Source organism: Canis lupus, chromosome 38, assembly GCF_003254725.2.
Source record: "Canis lupus dingo isolate Sandy chromosome 38, ASM325472v2, whole genome shotgun sequence".
In the NCBI taxonomy this organism is placed as follows: Eukaryota; Metazoa; Chordata; class Mammalia; order Carnivora; family Canidae; genus Canis; species Canis lupus.
Genome location: NC_064280.1, coordinates 3,195,137 through 3,210,316, shown reverse-complemented (window position 1 = coordinate 3,210,316; position 15,180 = coordinate 3,195,137). Strand labels below are relative to the sequence as shown.

The following is a 15,180-nucleotide window of genomic DNA, read 5'->3' as shown; positions in this document are numbered from 1 at the left end:
AGAGCACTCGCATGAATGCCCAGAAAACACAATCGTGGGAGGCACTGCCAAGAACAAGAGCACAAGTTCCACAAACTGCCACCTGCTTTTCTGGGCCTCAGAGCCCTTCTAGAAAGTCTGGGTGGAGAAGAGAATGACCACCAGGTTGGTCACTCAGGAGCAACCTCTCTCTTGTCAGCTCCGCATTCGAATTCTACTTGCCACCTCATGGTCAGCCCTGCTCCATACCTTCTCCGCCAGATCTCCCCTGACTTGAGAACACATTACTTTGAGGGCTGAGACGGCTCCCACACACCAACCCACTAAGCTGCCAGAGCAGATGGACACCCTCAGGCTGCCCTCATAATAATATGGTCAGAAGACACAGGCATTGTGCATTGTGCACCTTCTTGCAGAGCAAAATAATCAAATTACTAGGGATATTCCATTCTAAGCTCTAGACTTATTAAAAAAAATTGCCAACCAATTAGCTTTTGCAGTCCATCAAGCAAGTGAATTTCTTTCTGGAACAGCTAATGTAATTGTTTTTCATTTTCATAAAATCCTCTATTATTACAATCAAGATTTATTCAGGAAAAGGTCAGCATGCTGCTCAGTTTCTGCACAGGTTTCCTCTGGATGCAATCTGACTTTGTTATTGGATATTTATCCTGGGAACTCCCCACTTTCAGCCAGCAGCTGCTCTGGCCACACCCCCAACCTTGGTCAAGGACCCCAGCCTTCAGTGAGCCACTAGGCCTCATTAGCCCCCACCAGTCTGTTTGTTGGGGCTGAAGGCTCGGCCAGCCCTGGATGTCTGCCCCCAGACCCCAGCCCTAGGCTGCAGAGCGGTGAGCTCTCCTAAGGCGTTCTGCCTCCCTCATGAGCATTAGCAAGAGGTTCCCAGCACCTGATTCAGACAGATCTGAGGAGAAACCAAAGCCCTCTGATGCTGAACTAGAGGCCTGAGACCCAGCTGTCTTCATCAGAGTAGGTATTCTTCAGAACTGGACAGAGTTCATTTCTAGTGTATTCCACACCCAGACTCAAATGACCAAGCTGGGCTCTCTCTAACCCAATGGTTCTCTCCTCTACTCAGATTCGCGTATGTCCCCTGTCCACATTGGAGAAGCAGTACCATGGATGTGAACAGCTGTCACAGGGAGAAAACTGTCATGGTTGAGAATCATTCTTCTCAAGGACCTAGTCAAATGCAAGGAGGCCAGTGAGGGGTGAGGCTATGGATCTTAGTGGTTGGACTGCTTCACAGAGGGTCTTAAAGTTTGAATTTTACAAACCTTAAGTTTATAAACTGGCTCCTGAGTTAAAAGAGAGCCGAGATTTAGAAAAGACTGGGAGAAGTTTCCAAGTCTACTTCTTGGTCAAGCAAACATTGGAGACGGGAGAGATAATTATTGTGGTAACCCCAGCAGGGATAAGGAGGAGGATGGTTCTGGTTCTTTGGCGCGATCCAACAATATTTGGGAGCATGGAAGAAAACCAGGCATTTCTAGGAAGGCTGGCAGTCAGAGGGAAACAAAATATAGTTCTGAGAGTCCCAGTCAAAGGCCCATGAAAGATGGGCAACTCTGACAAGCTTCCTAAGGGAAGGGCTGTCTGATTCATAGGTGGCTGCAATGACCAGGGGCTTGAGGAGGCCACATCTTCATGGACTGGGGTCTCATGAACCAGTGCCATTTCTTACTCCCACTGAAATATAAACCGGCATTCTTCTCTCTCTTCCAATCTACAATGGGAACATCTAGGTTGAGGGATTAAAGCCGTGGTTCTGAACTATTTAGGGGTCACGGCCTCCTTCAAGAATTGGACAAAAACTAGAGATTCTCTCCCAGAAAAATTCATACAAGTACACATTCAGATACATATCATTTTATATACAATATAATGGTGCTAATAATCCATGAAGGCCCCGAATTCTGTATCCAGTATAAGAACTCAAATTTTGGATTTTTATTTTTAAAGAAATAACCAAAACAGGTAACACTGGTAACAGGTCCCTCTTTAAAATTGTTTTGGTGTCGACTTGTACAATGTCATCTCTTCTAAGAATTGTACTATATTTCTATAGCTTCTATCTATAATATTAGTGAATTCTTCTAATTGAGTCAAACTCATCTTTTGTGTATCTTAACGAAGTTCAGTATAGTGATTGGGAACACAGGTTTGGGGAGGAATGAGAAAATCAGGATTGGTGTGGGAAACTTGCTTTTTTATCATGCACTCTTCCGGACTTTTTACCTTTTAATGACGTGCATTTGTCTCTTCGATTAAATTAAAAAAGAAAAACAAAGCATTCCAAGAATTTGAGAGTCAATTAGACCTGGTTTTGAATCCTGGCCCCATAACATACCAGTTCCAGGATAGTATTCTAGTTTCTAAATCTCTTCCTTGTAAGAGATTTATTTAGTACCTCCTTTGTGGGGCTGCTGTAAAGCTTAAATGAGGTATTATATGCAAAGCTCTGAGCACTGTGCCCGGCACATAGGTGGAGGTGGTGCTCAATCCATATTTTCTGTAATTATAATATCTGATTTGCTTCTTGATAAAGGACCCTCAATTCTAGTCAGGGGATGGGAAGCAGGGCTGCCAACATTTGCCAGCAATTGATTTATTTTATTTTATTTTATTTTTTTATTTTTTATTTTTTATTTTTTTTTTTGCCAGCAATTGATTTATAGAAGTCCAGCCACTTTCTTCTGACAGACATCATCAAGCCCAGGACTCTAGATCCCCAAATCGAAACTTTAAATCCTCAGGGAGAACGCTAAGCTTTGGACAGACTGTTTTAAATACATGACATTTCACTTAAAAACCTTCAGCTTCAGAGGCCCCAGGGGTTTGATTTGGCAACAATCAACAGACTTTGGATAAGAAATGAATGCATCAGGGTTGATTTTAGGTCTGAAAGGGATGAAGAGAAATTGTCTTATTCACCATGGCCCCAGGCAAATCGTGGGGCTGAGAATCCATCAGGCCTTCAAAAGCTTTTCCAATAGGAGACACTACAGATGTCCCTGTATAAATCCATGACTTAACGGGCTTCCCCAACTTTCCCAAAAGCTCTCTAAGAGATAAGAAGTCAAACGTAATTCTGGCTGATTTTTTCTGATGGTCCTTCAAAGGCGTCCTGTCATTCCCCTTACCTCTAAGGCCGCGTGTCAGCATCCTCGTGCTCCCCGCATCTATCACAGGACTTGCCTCTGCGCCCTCGTGTTCTGCCTTTCTTTCCCTGCAGTGAACTCCATCCTCTTTCTCCAGCCAGAATATTAGTCCAGCAATTTCCCTTGCATCACTAGCTTTTCCTCTCCACTGGGTCATCCCCACCCGCATACCGACATGCAGTAATACTGGCCACCTGAAAAAAATACCCTCAACCTCACATCCATGTCAAAATACTGTCCCATTTCTCTCTTTCTCTTCATGATGAGACTATCTGGGAGTTGTCCATACCTGTTGTCTAATTCTCTGATTCATCTCCACCCCTCTGTTATGGACTGAATTGTGCCCCTTCCGCCCCAAATTCCTATGTTGAAACTCTCCCCCCAACTCCTGTGGGACTGTATTTGGAGAAAGGACCTTTAAGGAGATAGATACTTAAGGTTAAATGAGGTCATAAGGGTGGGGGCCTAACCCAATAGGACTACTGTCCTTATAGGAAGAGGAAGAGACCCCAGAGCTCTCCCTGTGTGTGCACAGAGGAAAGCCACGGGAGGACGCAGAGTGAAGATGGCCATCCACGAGCCAAGGAAAGACTCCCCACCAGAAACCAGCCCTGCTGGCACCTTGATCTTGGCCTTTTAGACTCTCGAACCGTGAGAAAATGAATTTCTGTTGTTGAAGTCACCTAGTCTGTGGTATTTTGCTATGGCAGCCAGAACAGACTAATACAACTTCTCTCTTGCCCCCTCCCCCTCTTTATTGTGGTAAAATATATATACTGTAAAACTGACCATTTTCACCATTTTAAAGTGTACAATTCAGTGCCATTTAGCATATTCACAACATTGTGCAACCATCACCATTGCCTAGTTCCAGGGCACTCTCACCACCCGAAAGGAAACTCCAGATCCATTAGCAGCCACCCCCCATGCTCCCCGGCCTCCAGCCCTGGCTTTGCCAATCTCCCATCACCACTAATTTGTCCACTCCGGACACTGTGGATAAACGGACTCACAACCATGTGGGCTTCTGGGACTGGCTCCTTTCCTCAGCAGGATGTCTGCAAGGTGCATCCGTGTTGCAGTATGCCTCTGCACCCCATTACTGCTTACGACTGAACACATCCCACTGCATGGACCCCCACATTCTGTTCACCCCTTGGTGGTACCCCTTCTCTCCTAAACCTACAGCATCAGGGTCTGGCCCCTTCTACCCCATCAGGACAATACTCCTCAGGGTCACTGGTATTTTCCCTGTTGTGAACACAATACTTAGCCCTTTTCTTAGCTAACCTGTCATCACCTTTAACTCTGATTTCATGACCTCCTCCCAACATTTCTCTACATGGCTTCTGAGGCACCATCCTCTCCAGGTTTTCCTCCTACTTTAAGGCCTGCTGTCACCTGCTCAGTGAGGTGTCTGCTGACTGCCATATATTAAAGGGTGAGCTCTCAGGGCACCTGGGTGGCTCAGTGGTTGAGCATCTGCCTTTGGCTTGGGTCATGATCCCAGGGCCCTGGAATCAAGTTCCATATTAGGCTTTCTGCAGGAAAAGCGAACTCTCACCCTGATCCCCGGCACTCTATGGTTCCCTGGCCTGCTTTGTCTTTCCCTAGAGTGCTTTTTCTCTGATACAGGGTATGTGTACTTATTAGTTTGATCTGTCTCCTTCGTATAGAACATAAACTCCAAAGGGACACCATGAGATACCTGGACTGCTTGGTGTACTCTGAGATGGCCAGCTCCTAAAACAGGGCCTGGCACACAGAAAATGCTTCATAAAACATTTGCATAAGTGCATAAATAAGTATATGAGCAGTTCTGGATCTCCAAGTCAACCCAACCACAACTCTACTTGTCCATCTGCATGGGGAAGCCAAAACACCCCTCGTGAAGTCAGAAGAAGCTCCAGACAGAGCTTTCCAAACTAGGAGGCCCCTGGAGATTGTTGAGATTTCGAGGATGACTCCACTTTTGTAGAGCCACTGGGGGCACCTCAATCACAGAAAAAAAGCAGCCCTGATTCACGCCTTCGTGCAGTGTTTGAGGACCTAGAGCATGCTTCTCTCTCTTTTTATTTTTTTTTAAAGATTTTATTTATTTATTCATTCATGAGAGACAGAAAGAGAGAAGCAGAGACCCAGGCAGAGGGAGGAGCAGGCTCCACGCAGGGACCCCGAAGCGGGACTTGATCGGGGGCTCTAGGATCACACCCTGAGCCGAAGGCAGGTGCTAAACTACTGAGCCACCCAGGGATCCCCTCTTTTTATTTTTTTTTTAGAGCAATGCTTCTCAAACTTTCATATGCATGAGACTCGTCAGGGGACCTTGTTAAGATATAGAGTCTGATTCTTAGGTCTTTGGGGGAGGAGGGGCTGAGATTCCGTACTTCAAACAATCTCCCAAATGATGCTGATGAAGCTGCTCTGTGGACCTCACTTGATGATCAAGAGCCTAGAAGACAATATTGTTTGATATGTGGAGAAAGCAGGTTTTAAAAGGCAAGCAGCAGAGTCAGCCATGGACAGGGGAGCTACCGACGCTTTGTTGGGGGGCAAACACTCACTGGGTAGCACACAGGCTGTGGTAGGCAGCCTCTGAAATGAACCCCACGGCCCCTGCCTCCTGCTATTCACACCTGGTGTAACGTTCTCCCTTTGAGTGCAGACTTGATTCAGGGACTCACTTATAGTAAATGGAAAATGGCAGTTGGCATGGGATGTCACTTCTGAGACTAGGTTATCAAGGACTCTCTTGGGTGTTCTCACTCATGGGCTAGGAGGGAAGCTGGCTGCCATGTTGTGAGCAGCTCTACGATGAGGCCCACATGGTGAAGACCTGACGAAGGCCTCTGGCCAACAGTCGGCCAGCTAGGAAGATCCTTAGTCCAGCAACCTGCAAGGAACCGATTCCTGCCAATACCACAAAGTGAGCTTGGAAAGCAGATCCTCCTCATTAGGGCTGACTACAGCACTGCCCCTAACACCCTCACTGCCACCCCAAGATAGCTAGAGCCAGAGAGCCCCCTGCTGTACTGCACCTCCACTGTTCATTCCTGACCCACAGAAACTGTGATATAATAATTCATGCTTTTGGGGTTTGTTTGTTTTTCTAAAGATTTCATTTATTTATTTGAGAGAGACAGAGAGAGAGAATGTGAGTAGAGAGAGGGAGAAGCAGACACCCTGCTGAGCATGGAGCCTGACTCAGGGCTCCATCCTAGGGCCCTGAAGTCATGACCCAACCTGAAGGCAGACACTTAACCAACTGAGCCACCCAGGTGATCCTTAATGGCTTTTTTTTTTTTTTTTAAAGATTTTATTTATTTATTCATGACAGACATAGAGAGAGAGGGGCAGAGACACAGGCAGAGGGAGAAGCAGGCTCCATGCCGGGAGCCCGACGTGGGACTCGATCCAGGGACTCCAGGATCACACCCCAGGCCAAAGGCAGCGCTAAACCACTGAGCCACCCAGGGATCTCTGCTTTTTGTTTTAAGTTGCTAAACTTTAGGATAATTTGTTACACAGAAATAGGTAGTTAATGCAGATGCTAGAAAGGATATTAATAACTAACAAGGCCCGCTGGATGGGCACATACCCGGGGTTCATGCTGTGGACCGAGCACTCTAGAGGACTCTAGATATATCTATATCTATCTATCTATATATATACACACACACACATATATGTGTGTATATATAGAACCAGGTCTGTGTAAGGAGTTCCACATACATTTATATACATATTACTTTTTTGGCTCCTTGAGATTAAGGATGTGTACAACCCAAGAGAAAGACCATAGCCAGAAATAAAGTATACACCCCCCAGGACACAACAAAGGAGAGCAGTCCTGAAATCTGGGCCCAGCAGAGTCTCTCTCAGGAGCTAACTGTCAACTGTTGCCACATCTGTTGGTAAGTGTACACTTAGGACCAGTCATCTTCCCACAGATGTGGTATTCTCTATCACCGGTGTCCTCAATTCCATTTATTGTTTTAGGAGACACCGCAGTTCTTAAGGCTGCATTTTCCCCCAAAATACTTTGATGAGCATATATATCATTTTTTAACCAGACGAAAAAGCAAAACAAAACAAAAGTAATTGTTGGATTGGCATAATTCCCACATTTCTTATAATAGTGGCCACCATCTCCAGCTCTGCATGATGCTCACTCTATTGTTCCTCCTCTCCCACGAGTTCCCCGCCACCTTCACTTAGCAGGAAGACAATGTAGGAAGACAATGCAAAGAACGAGGCCACTGTGCTTATAAACAGGCCCATGCCCAGGACCAGCCTGCTCCCCCACCTTTTTATCCACCACCGTCATGCTCTTGGCCTGGGGGAGCAGACCAGGCTTCCTTTGAGGGCAGGTGTCTTATCAGTGAGGGAAGACAAGGACTGGTGGCCCCAAGGGGCTGAACAGGTCCAGAGTCATTGCAGAATTTCCATTTTTATCAGCCCCAAATGCATAGCATATGAACACCCTATGTGAGTCACGAGGGGTTCTGAACTCAGGCAAAGTTGTGGTGCTCAGTCAGGGCTTGGCTGATGGAAGGAGCAGACACAGCCATGAGGAGGAGGCAGGCTGCAGAGCCAGGACACTCTGTTGCTCTGCATGGTGAGCAGCAAGGCTGAAGGATGGCGTGGGTGCCCCAGCAAGGTCTCCAGAGGGGCTGCTAACCTAGGTGCCTAGAGGGCCAGGCTGACCATGAACTCATAAGCAAGCTGAAGCTCACGAGATGGCCACTAAATCTGTTTTCCTGTGAAGTAAAGACCAAACTGACTAAGAAGACAAAGAAATTTGTGTTAGCTAGGGTCTCTATTTTCTCTTTTGATAGAATCATTGAGCTAGCAAAATGTTTCTCTACTAGAGGAAAACCCAGGAAGCAAGAGTGATGATCAACGGCAGCTAAACTCAGCCTTGGTATAGGGAGTATCTGGGAGGGCCCGCCTCATCTGGCAGCAGTCCTTCCTCCACAGGGAACCACCATCTTGCTGAATGCATGCCCATCATTGCCAGACCTGATAGTGTTTTCGAGAGGAGCTGAAAATCTACATCTTTTTTAAGTAAAATCCTCTCACATTTAAATGTTTTAATGTTTTCAAGCCACAGCAGACTGAAAGGAAACACATCTATGGGCCTCAGCTGGCCCTCACGTTGCTCTCAGTTGTTGAGGGAGCCTCAGCAGGGAAAGCAACGTGAAGACAGAGGTGCCCATGGGGCAAGCTCCACAAGTCCTTGCTTGTTGCCTCTGCTAGCCTATGGGGACCCAGCGCCTGCCCTAGGCAAGAACACACTGCTCGGATGGGAAGCCATGCTCCACTCAAGCACAGGGCCCCTTTGGCCCTCAGACCTCTTCTCTAGCTACCTTCACTCCCTAGGTAACCAGCTAAAATATCAGGACATGGTGACTCCAGACTCATATCTCTACTCTGGGTTTCTCCCGAGTATCAGGCTCCTATGTCCCACTGCCCACACAGAACCTCCCCTTGGAGGCCTAACAGGCATCTCAAATGGACATGGCTGAGTTGATGTCTCAATTCTATCTTCCATACCTTGTCTTCCTCAACTCCACAATGGAGTCACTAGTTCCTTGTTGCTCATGCCAAACATTCAGAACTTCTCTCTTTCCTCACACTCTACATCGTCCCCATTAGGAAGTCCTGTCAACGCTAACACTATGCTTGAAATGGAATCCCAACCCGGTCCCACTGAGGTGGGTGAGTCACCCTCCCTCATGACCCACACCCACCACCCTGTCTGAGCCCCTAGTGCCCATGGCTGAGACCTCACATTAACCTCTGCCTAGGTGTCCCTGCTTCTCTTCACAGACTCGATGGTAACTACTCAAAGCTGTCAGTGGGCTTAAAAAATAGAGAGATCAGATCTTATCACTCTTTTGCTTAAAAGCTTCCAGTGGCTTCCCAAATCCAGATCCATTATGACCATGACTCTCAGGGCCTGATAGCCTTGAACATCCCTTGTGAACATCACTCTATTTAGGCTGCTGCCCTCACACGGTCTCCTCAGAGAGGCCTTTACTGAGCAGCTTTCTATAGCGGCTCTCCCTCTTTCATTCCTGCCCCCATTCAGATCCCATTCAGCACTCTACTTCTTAACTTACGCTTCTTCTTCTTCTTCTTTTTTTTTTTTAATCTAAGCACTTATTCCCATCTGACATATCTGTTATCTGTCTGTCCCTACCCTGGAATGTGAGTTAAATGGTATAGGGCTCTTGTCTCTAATTTTTCATCTATTCTTACAGTCTACAGTTGTGCCCAGCACCCTGTCGGTGCTCCACAAATATCTACTGGGCTGGATGAACTGACATAGCTCTATATGTAGGTGCCCAAGGGCTGAAGCCAACACCTGGTCCAATTGCTCACTGGGAAGTCTACTCACTGATGGAGGAAGGCAAAGAGGTATCTCATGATAATCAGAGTGGTTTTGGGCAGGACCAGGAGGACTTTCCGGATGTGCAGAGCTCTCTCCTGCAGGTTGTCCATTGCTGAAAGAAGAAAGCCAAGCGTTATCCTTCACTACAACTGAGATCCGCAGGAGTAATGGTCAGGAGACCCTTCCTACCAGCAGGTGCTACACAGACAGTGGCCGGGTCAAGTCCACACAGCACGGGTGCACTATGCGAGAAGATCCATCTCGGTGGCTCCTTGGGGCAGGACTGCTGCCATAGGGCACATGCTGGGCTCCAGGTGCTTAGTGATGCAAGACTTAAGGAATATGCTCTTTGGGTTCAGAAAGGGTTGGAGATGTTCTCCAAGCACCTACCACTCTCTTATTAAAACAACCTCCAAAAACCTGCTACGGCAGACAGCTCAACATCCAGCTTTGGAGGATCTACATGTGGGGTGGGAGACAGGCGGTGTGGGTCCTGTCCTGCTCGCTCTACACATGCATCACCTCATCCTCTGGACAGGTCTGGCTTATCTTCCGCCTCTCTTATCTGCAGTGGGGTTGAGCAGAACGTGGCCAGAGGCAAGAGATGGCAGATCCTTGCATAAGTCGTAATATCTGGGGAGGAGACCCAAGGATTCCTGTCCCTTGTGCTTTGGACAGATCAATTACAGGTAAGGCTGGTGGCCTCCATCGTGGCCAGCCTCCCTACTACAGTGTGCCATGTGGACACGGTCATATTCTATGAGTGCCGTTCTATGAAAAAGAAGTGGAAAGCAGTGGGTGAGGAGGCTGTCTCAAGGAGAAAACTGGGCAGCCAAGGTTTCTTGAACTTTCTTGGTAGCCCCAGCGACCAGCACTGCCTTCTCCAGCCTCTGGAGCCACCGTTCCATTGGGGCTATTCCCAGGATGACCTGGTATTAATCTACATTTCCATAGAAAACAAAAGAGAAGGTGTTTCAGGATAATGAGCTAAACTAAATGGCCTTAGCTTTTCAAGCCCCAAATTTGAGAGTAAGAGGCAGGAACCTATGAAAAGGATAAAGTAGAGACTATCTCTTTCTAGGAAAACATCATATTGTTATATTTAAATGTGCAGAGGGCTTTTCTTCCTAAAAGAACCCATATTGACACATCTAGAAGGTAAGCCACACCATGTTTAAAGCAATAAGCAGGGGCACCTGAGGGACTCACTTGGTTCAGTGTCTGATTCTTGATTTTGGCTCAGGGCATGACCTCAGGGTCATGGGATCCAGCCCCGCATTGCGCTCCATGCTGGGTATGGAGCCTGCTTAATTAAGATTCTCTCCCCCTCTCCCTCTGTACCCCCTATTTAAAATCAATCAATCAATCTTATGAAAAATCAATTCTAATCTTAATTATAAAAAAATAAAGCAATGAGCAAAAAATATCTCCCCTTTATATCATAAAAAGCACAGGCACTAATATGTGAGCTTCCAAGAACTGAAAAAGACTGTGCCTTATATATGAATAGAAACATATTTTATTGAAGAAAAATAAAGCCCAGCAAAGCAAGGAGTTTAAGGCAAATCAGAAAGCTGTCTTGTGGTCCTAGCCTCTCACTGAAAAGTCATCCTCCCTCCCTCCCCACCAGGGGCTAAAGGACTGAAGACAAGGAGGAGAAACTTCACTGAGGAAAATGAAAAAGAAAAAAAAAAAACACATTATTGAAAAGCTTATGGGAGATAAAAAGACCCCATGGAAATTTCTTGTCTGTTGAGACAAGGTGTTCTTGCTTAGAAGCCAGTCTGAGGCCAGGATGTACTTACTGACGCAGGCCATGAGGTCATGGAAGATGTCCTTGGGGAAGAGAGGGTGTTCCAGCCCCCGGAAGTAAAGCTTCAGGACACCAGCAATGGAGTCCATGTCATGGTCATTCTGGTCCCCAGCCAGGGGGTCCTCTCCTGAGGATAAGCAGCCCCCCAAAAAGGAAAGAGAGAACAAGGGAGATAAAAACACATAGGATGGAGCACAAGTGGTAGGGCAGGAGTGAGCTGAGTCCTCCTGAGTCTGTCAGTTCACTGCCCAGCATGGTGGTCATGAGTAGGGCAGACCAGAGACTAGACTAAAGCAAAGATTGCTTAGGCTCAGGGGCCCCAAGGCTAGAGGAGGGCAACAAGGGTCCATTAGGATAAATTCACTTCCGCCAGACGAGCTCAGGGACATTCCCTATGGGTTGGGGTAAGACACTGCAACTGGCCCTCTCACAAGAATTATGAAGCCAGGCTGGGACTGAGTCCCTAGGGAAGGAAAATGAGGCCAAGGAGGCTAGTCCCTCTGACTGGCTCTCACCCCTCCTGGCTTGCAACAAAGGACACCTACTTACAGGAGAACAATCACGGTGGAGCTCCCTATGGAAAATTTCATATCAGATGTAATTAGATTTAATGATAGGACCAACCTCAAATTGAAACTATATATATCCATTACAGTGACGGAAATTGCCAAAGCTTGCCCATTACCTTAATAGCCCACAAGATAATAAATGGGCTACGATGAACAGGCGCATTAGCCTTGATATTAACTGCCACCGAGGGTTCTGGATGAAGCCGTAAACCGCCCAGATATCATAGTTAACTTCTTGGGTTTCGACAGATCATCCGCAGGAGAGAGGCAGGATGAATGGGGCTAACGAAGGAGGCTGGGATGTGCCCTGGCACCTCCCTGTACATCTTGAGGAAGACTGTCTACAAGAGAGTAGGTGTCAGGCTGAACAAGTGGCTTGGTAACCTCTGGGTACTTCTCTGGGGAGGATGGATGAAGCCAATATCCCAGGAGGCTGGCACACATTTGGTCTCATCTTTAAGCCTGTTTCCTTACCTCTCTCAAAGGCGTTTTTGATGTCATTCACCTCCACCTGGGATCCCGACACCCGGAAGATTCCTTCATGCTGTAGTCCTAGAAAGACAGGGAAAAGTGATCAAGGAGAAGAAACAAAGTCATAAGCACAGCTCCAAGCTTAGCTGAATGTCTATGTCCTCCATTTGTGTGCATTTAAGTACCGTCTCTCTTCTTCAGGCCAAACAAGAAAGCATGTGCAGGGATGCTGGAGAAGTCACCGGAACAGATATAAGGCGTAAAGAAAGCACAGAGTCAAAGATTTAAGGGGATAGATGTCTATATCCGGCTCCATGTCTGATTCTGAGGGAGACTTAGAAGCAGTTTCCTTCCCCTGCCTTTGCCTCTCTGTTCCCATCTGCAAAGCGATGTGAGGTGACCCCTGGCACTTATCACCCAGGGCCAGGAATGGGAACTAGGGGGATGGCAAGCAGGCCACTAGACACCACTGGAGGAGTTTCATAAGGTCTGAGATACAATGCTTGCTTTGGCTGTTCAAATACTATTTGGCTCTTCTAGTGCACGACGTTTTGAATACTTAGGAAGGAGAGAGGACAGGAAAAGGCAAGTGATCACAGTCAATAGCCAGTGCTGCTAGACACCGTGCTAGCTGCTGGTGCTTGACTCCCAAGACAAACGTGCATGGATGTTGCGGTAGGATGATGGGTGTGAAAATCTGGTCTAGAAACAATTATAAAAAAATAATGCATGTGCAGTGATTGCCGCTAAGAAATGCCTTCATAGAAATAAATCAGCTGGTTCTTACAACAGCCACTAAGGTAAGGGTCACCAGCATGCCCATCTTCCAGATGAAGGAAGTGATGAATGATGAGCAGCCTTAGGTTATATAGGTGATAAAAACCAGAGTCAGGAGGCCATCCAGCTGCAATTGCATACTCCTCAACACCAGGCTGGTGGGGCCCACCAGAGGCAAAGGACAGAGAGGGCAGGAACCTGCTTGGTAGTCTGAACACAGATGTGGCTCACAGCCCCACACATGTAGCTGCAGAGGTGGTAAGAGATCCAGTGCTAGCCCCAGGGGTCAGACTGAACTGGCATCTGTAATCATATCAGGCTTGCCAGCCCTTCTCAGGAGCCCTGTGTCTCCATCTTGGGCATCTTGTCCAACTTCCTCTGTAACAGCATGATTCATCAAAAACTTGGACATATCAGGGAAATCTCAAACAAATTTCTTTTTAAGAAAACAAAATAGAGGGATCCCTGGGTGGCGCAGCGGTTTGGCGCCTGCCTTTGGCCCAGGGCGCGATCCTGGAGACCCGGGATCGAGTCCCACGTCGGGCTCCCGGTGCATGGAGCCTGCTTCTCCCTCTGCCTGTGTCTCTGCCTCTCTCTCTCTCTCTGTGACTATCATAAATAAATAAAAATTTAAAAAAAAAAAAAAAAAAAAAAGAAAACAAAATAGAACTGCCTACTGTTCTTGGGCTATCCTCTCGGTGAGGGGTGACTGGATTCTCTCAGTTAGACCTTTAAAGGTAAATAAATCATGCAGGCCAGGGCTACAATCTTGAATCCAATTGAAGTAATATTAAGAAGCAAGCAGGGGGAATTTAATTACCTGGCTTGTAATAGGACTTAAGTTGTCTGCTCCTCTAAGGGAATCTCCAGAATATTCCTCAGAGAATGGCAGGCAATGTTAAAACCCCATTAGTACCAATGTAATAATACCATATTAGTTACCAATGGGATGTAACAGCCAAATAACGTAATTTAAACACAGAATGTAGAACAGCAAGTGTTCTGACAGAAACAGCCACGTACCCTGTGACTTGTCAAAAACACAGTATAGGAGAAGGAAATGTCCCCTTGGGGACCAGGCTACTCAGTGCTCTAGATGAAGCCAACCGTTTGCTGAGAGAGGATCACTTAGGTCCTTTTCAGTAGATTAGACCATCAATGAAAAGCCACCTTGGACACCTGGGTGGCTTAGTGGTTGAACGTCCACCTTCTGCTCAGGTAGTGATCCCGGAGTCCCGGGATTGAGTCCCACATCGGGCTCCCTGCAGGGAGCCTACTTCTCCCTCTGCCTATGTCTCTGACTCTCTCTCGGTGTCTCTCATGAATACATAAAATCTTAAAAAAAGAAAAAAAGAGAAGCCACCTTGGCCCAGGGGCCCAGAACATGAAGAAATCAGAGGACAGTTAACAGGAAGTCAGGCGGCAGGCCTGAGACACACTAAGACTTATCCTTCGGCCTGGTTCCCATTTCCCTTTAAAACCTGTGCTTTTGAAGGATCACTACGCATTCTTCCTCAACAGACAGAATCCTTAAGAGTGTCTATCTAATCTAAGGACTCTGGGAGTAGAGACACGGATAAATGGCTGGGTTCCAGAAGTAAAGGGGAAGAGCAGTAGGCTTTTCATTAGAAGGCAGGGCAGGCCTCACATGGCTAACCTGACACATTGCGACCTTTTTCATTTGCTCTTAGAGCATGCTACCATAAAAGTAGAAAAACACTCTTCTTGGGTAACTTACTTGGAAATGGCACAAACCTTCCACTCTGCACTGGATCTGGCTGTTGCTAAGAGGGGCTCTCCTAGAGAATTCTTGAAATGGTTGCTACAAAGTACCGGCTCATGTTACTTGGCTCCCTTCTGCATAAGCCAGGTGGGGTTCTCCCCTCCGATTCTGTCACTCAGTCTGTCATTCCCTGCATGCCTGTCCTTTAAGCCTTCGTGCATCACCCTGATGCACCATTTACAGCTGAGCCTCAGCATTCTCATCTGCAC

At 46.9% G+C, this 15,180-nt stretch overlaps 1 protein-coding gene across 12 annotated transcripts in view; it reads right to left on the bottom strand.

The window, feature by feature from the left end:
• Positions 1-15,180, bottom strand: part of SRGAP2 (SLIT-ROBO Rho GTPase activating protein 2) — a 235,254-nt gene that overhangs the window by 17,558 nt on the left and 202,516 nt on the right. For 11 of the 12 annotated variants that reach the window (XM_025421058.3, XM_025421060.3, XM_025421059.3 and 8 more), the window contains exons 15-17: positions 12,415-12,492; positions 11,364-11,498; positions 9,565-9,670 (exon numbers count right to left, since the gene is read on the bottom strand). In XM_025421058.3, the coding sequence (XP_025276843.1) occupies positions 9,565-9,670; positions 11,364-11,498; positions 12,415-12,492 (319 nt within the window). Of the gene's footprint in view, positions 1-9,564; positions 9,671-11,363; positions 11,499-12,105; positions 12,282-12,414; positions 12,493-15,180 lie in introns of those variants that run through there. The other variant, XM_025421066.3, reaches the window with a different exon arrangement.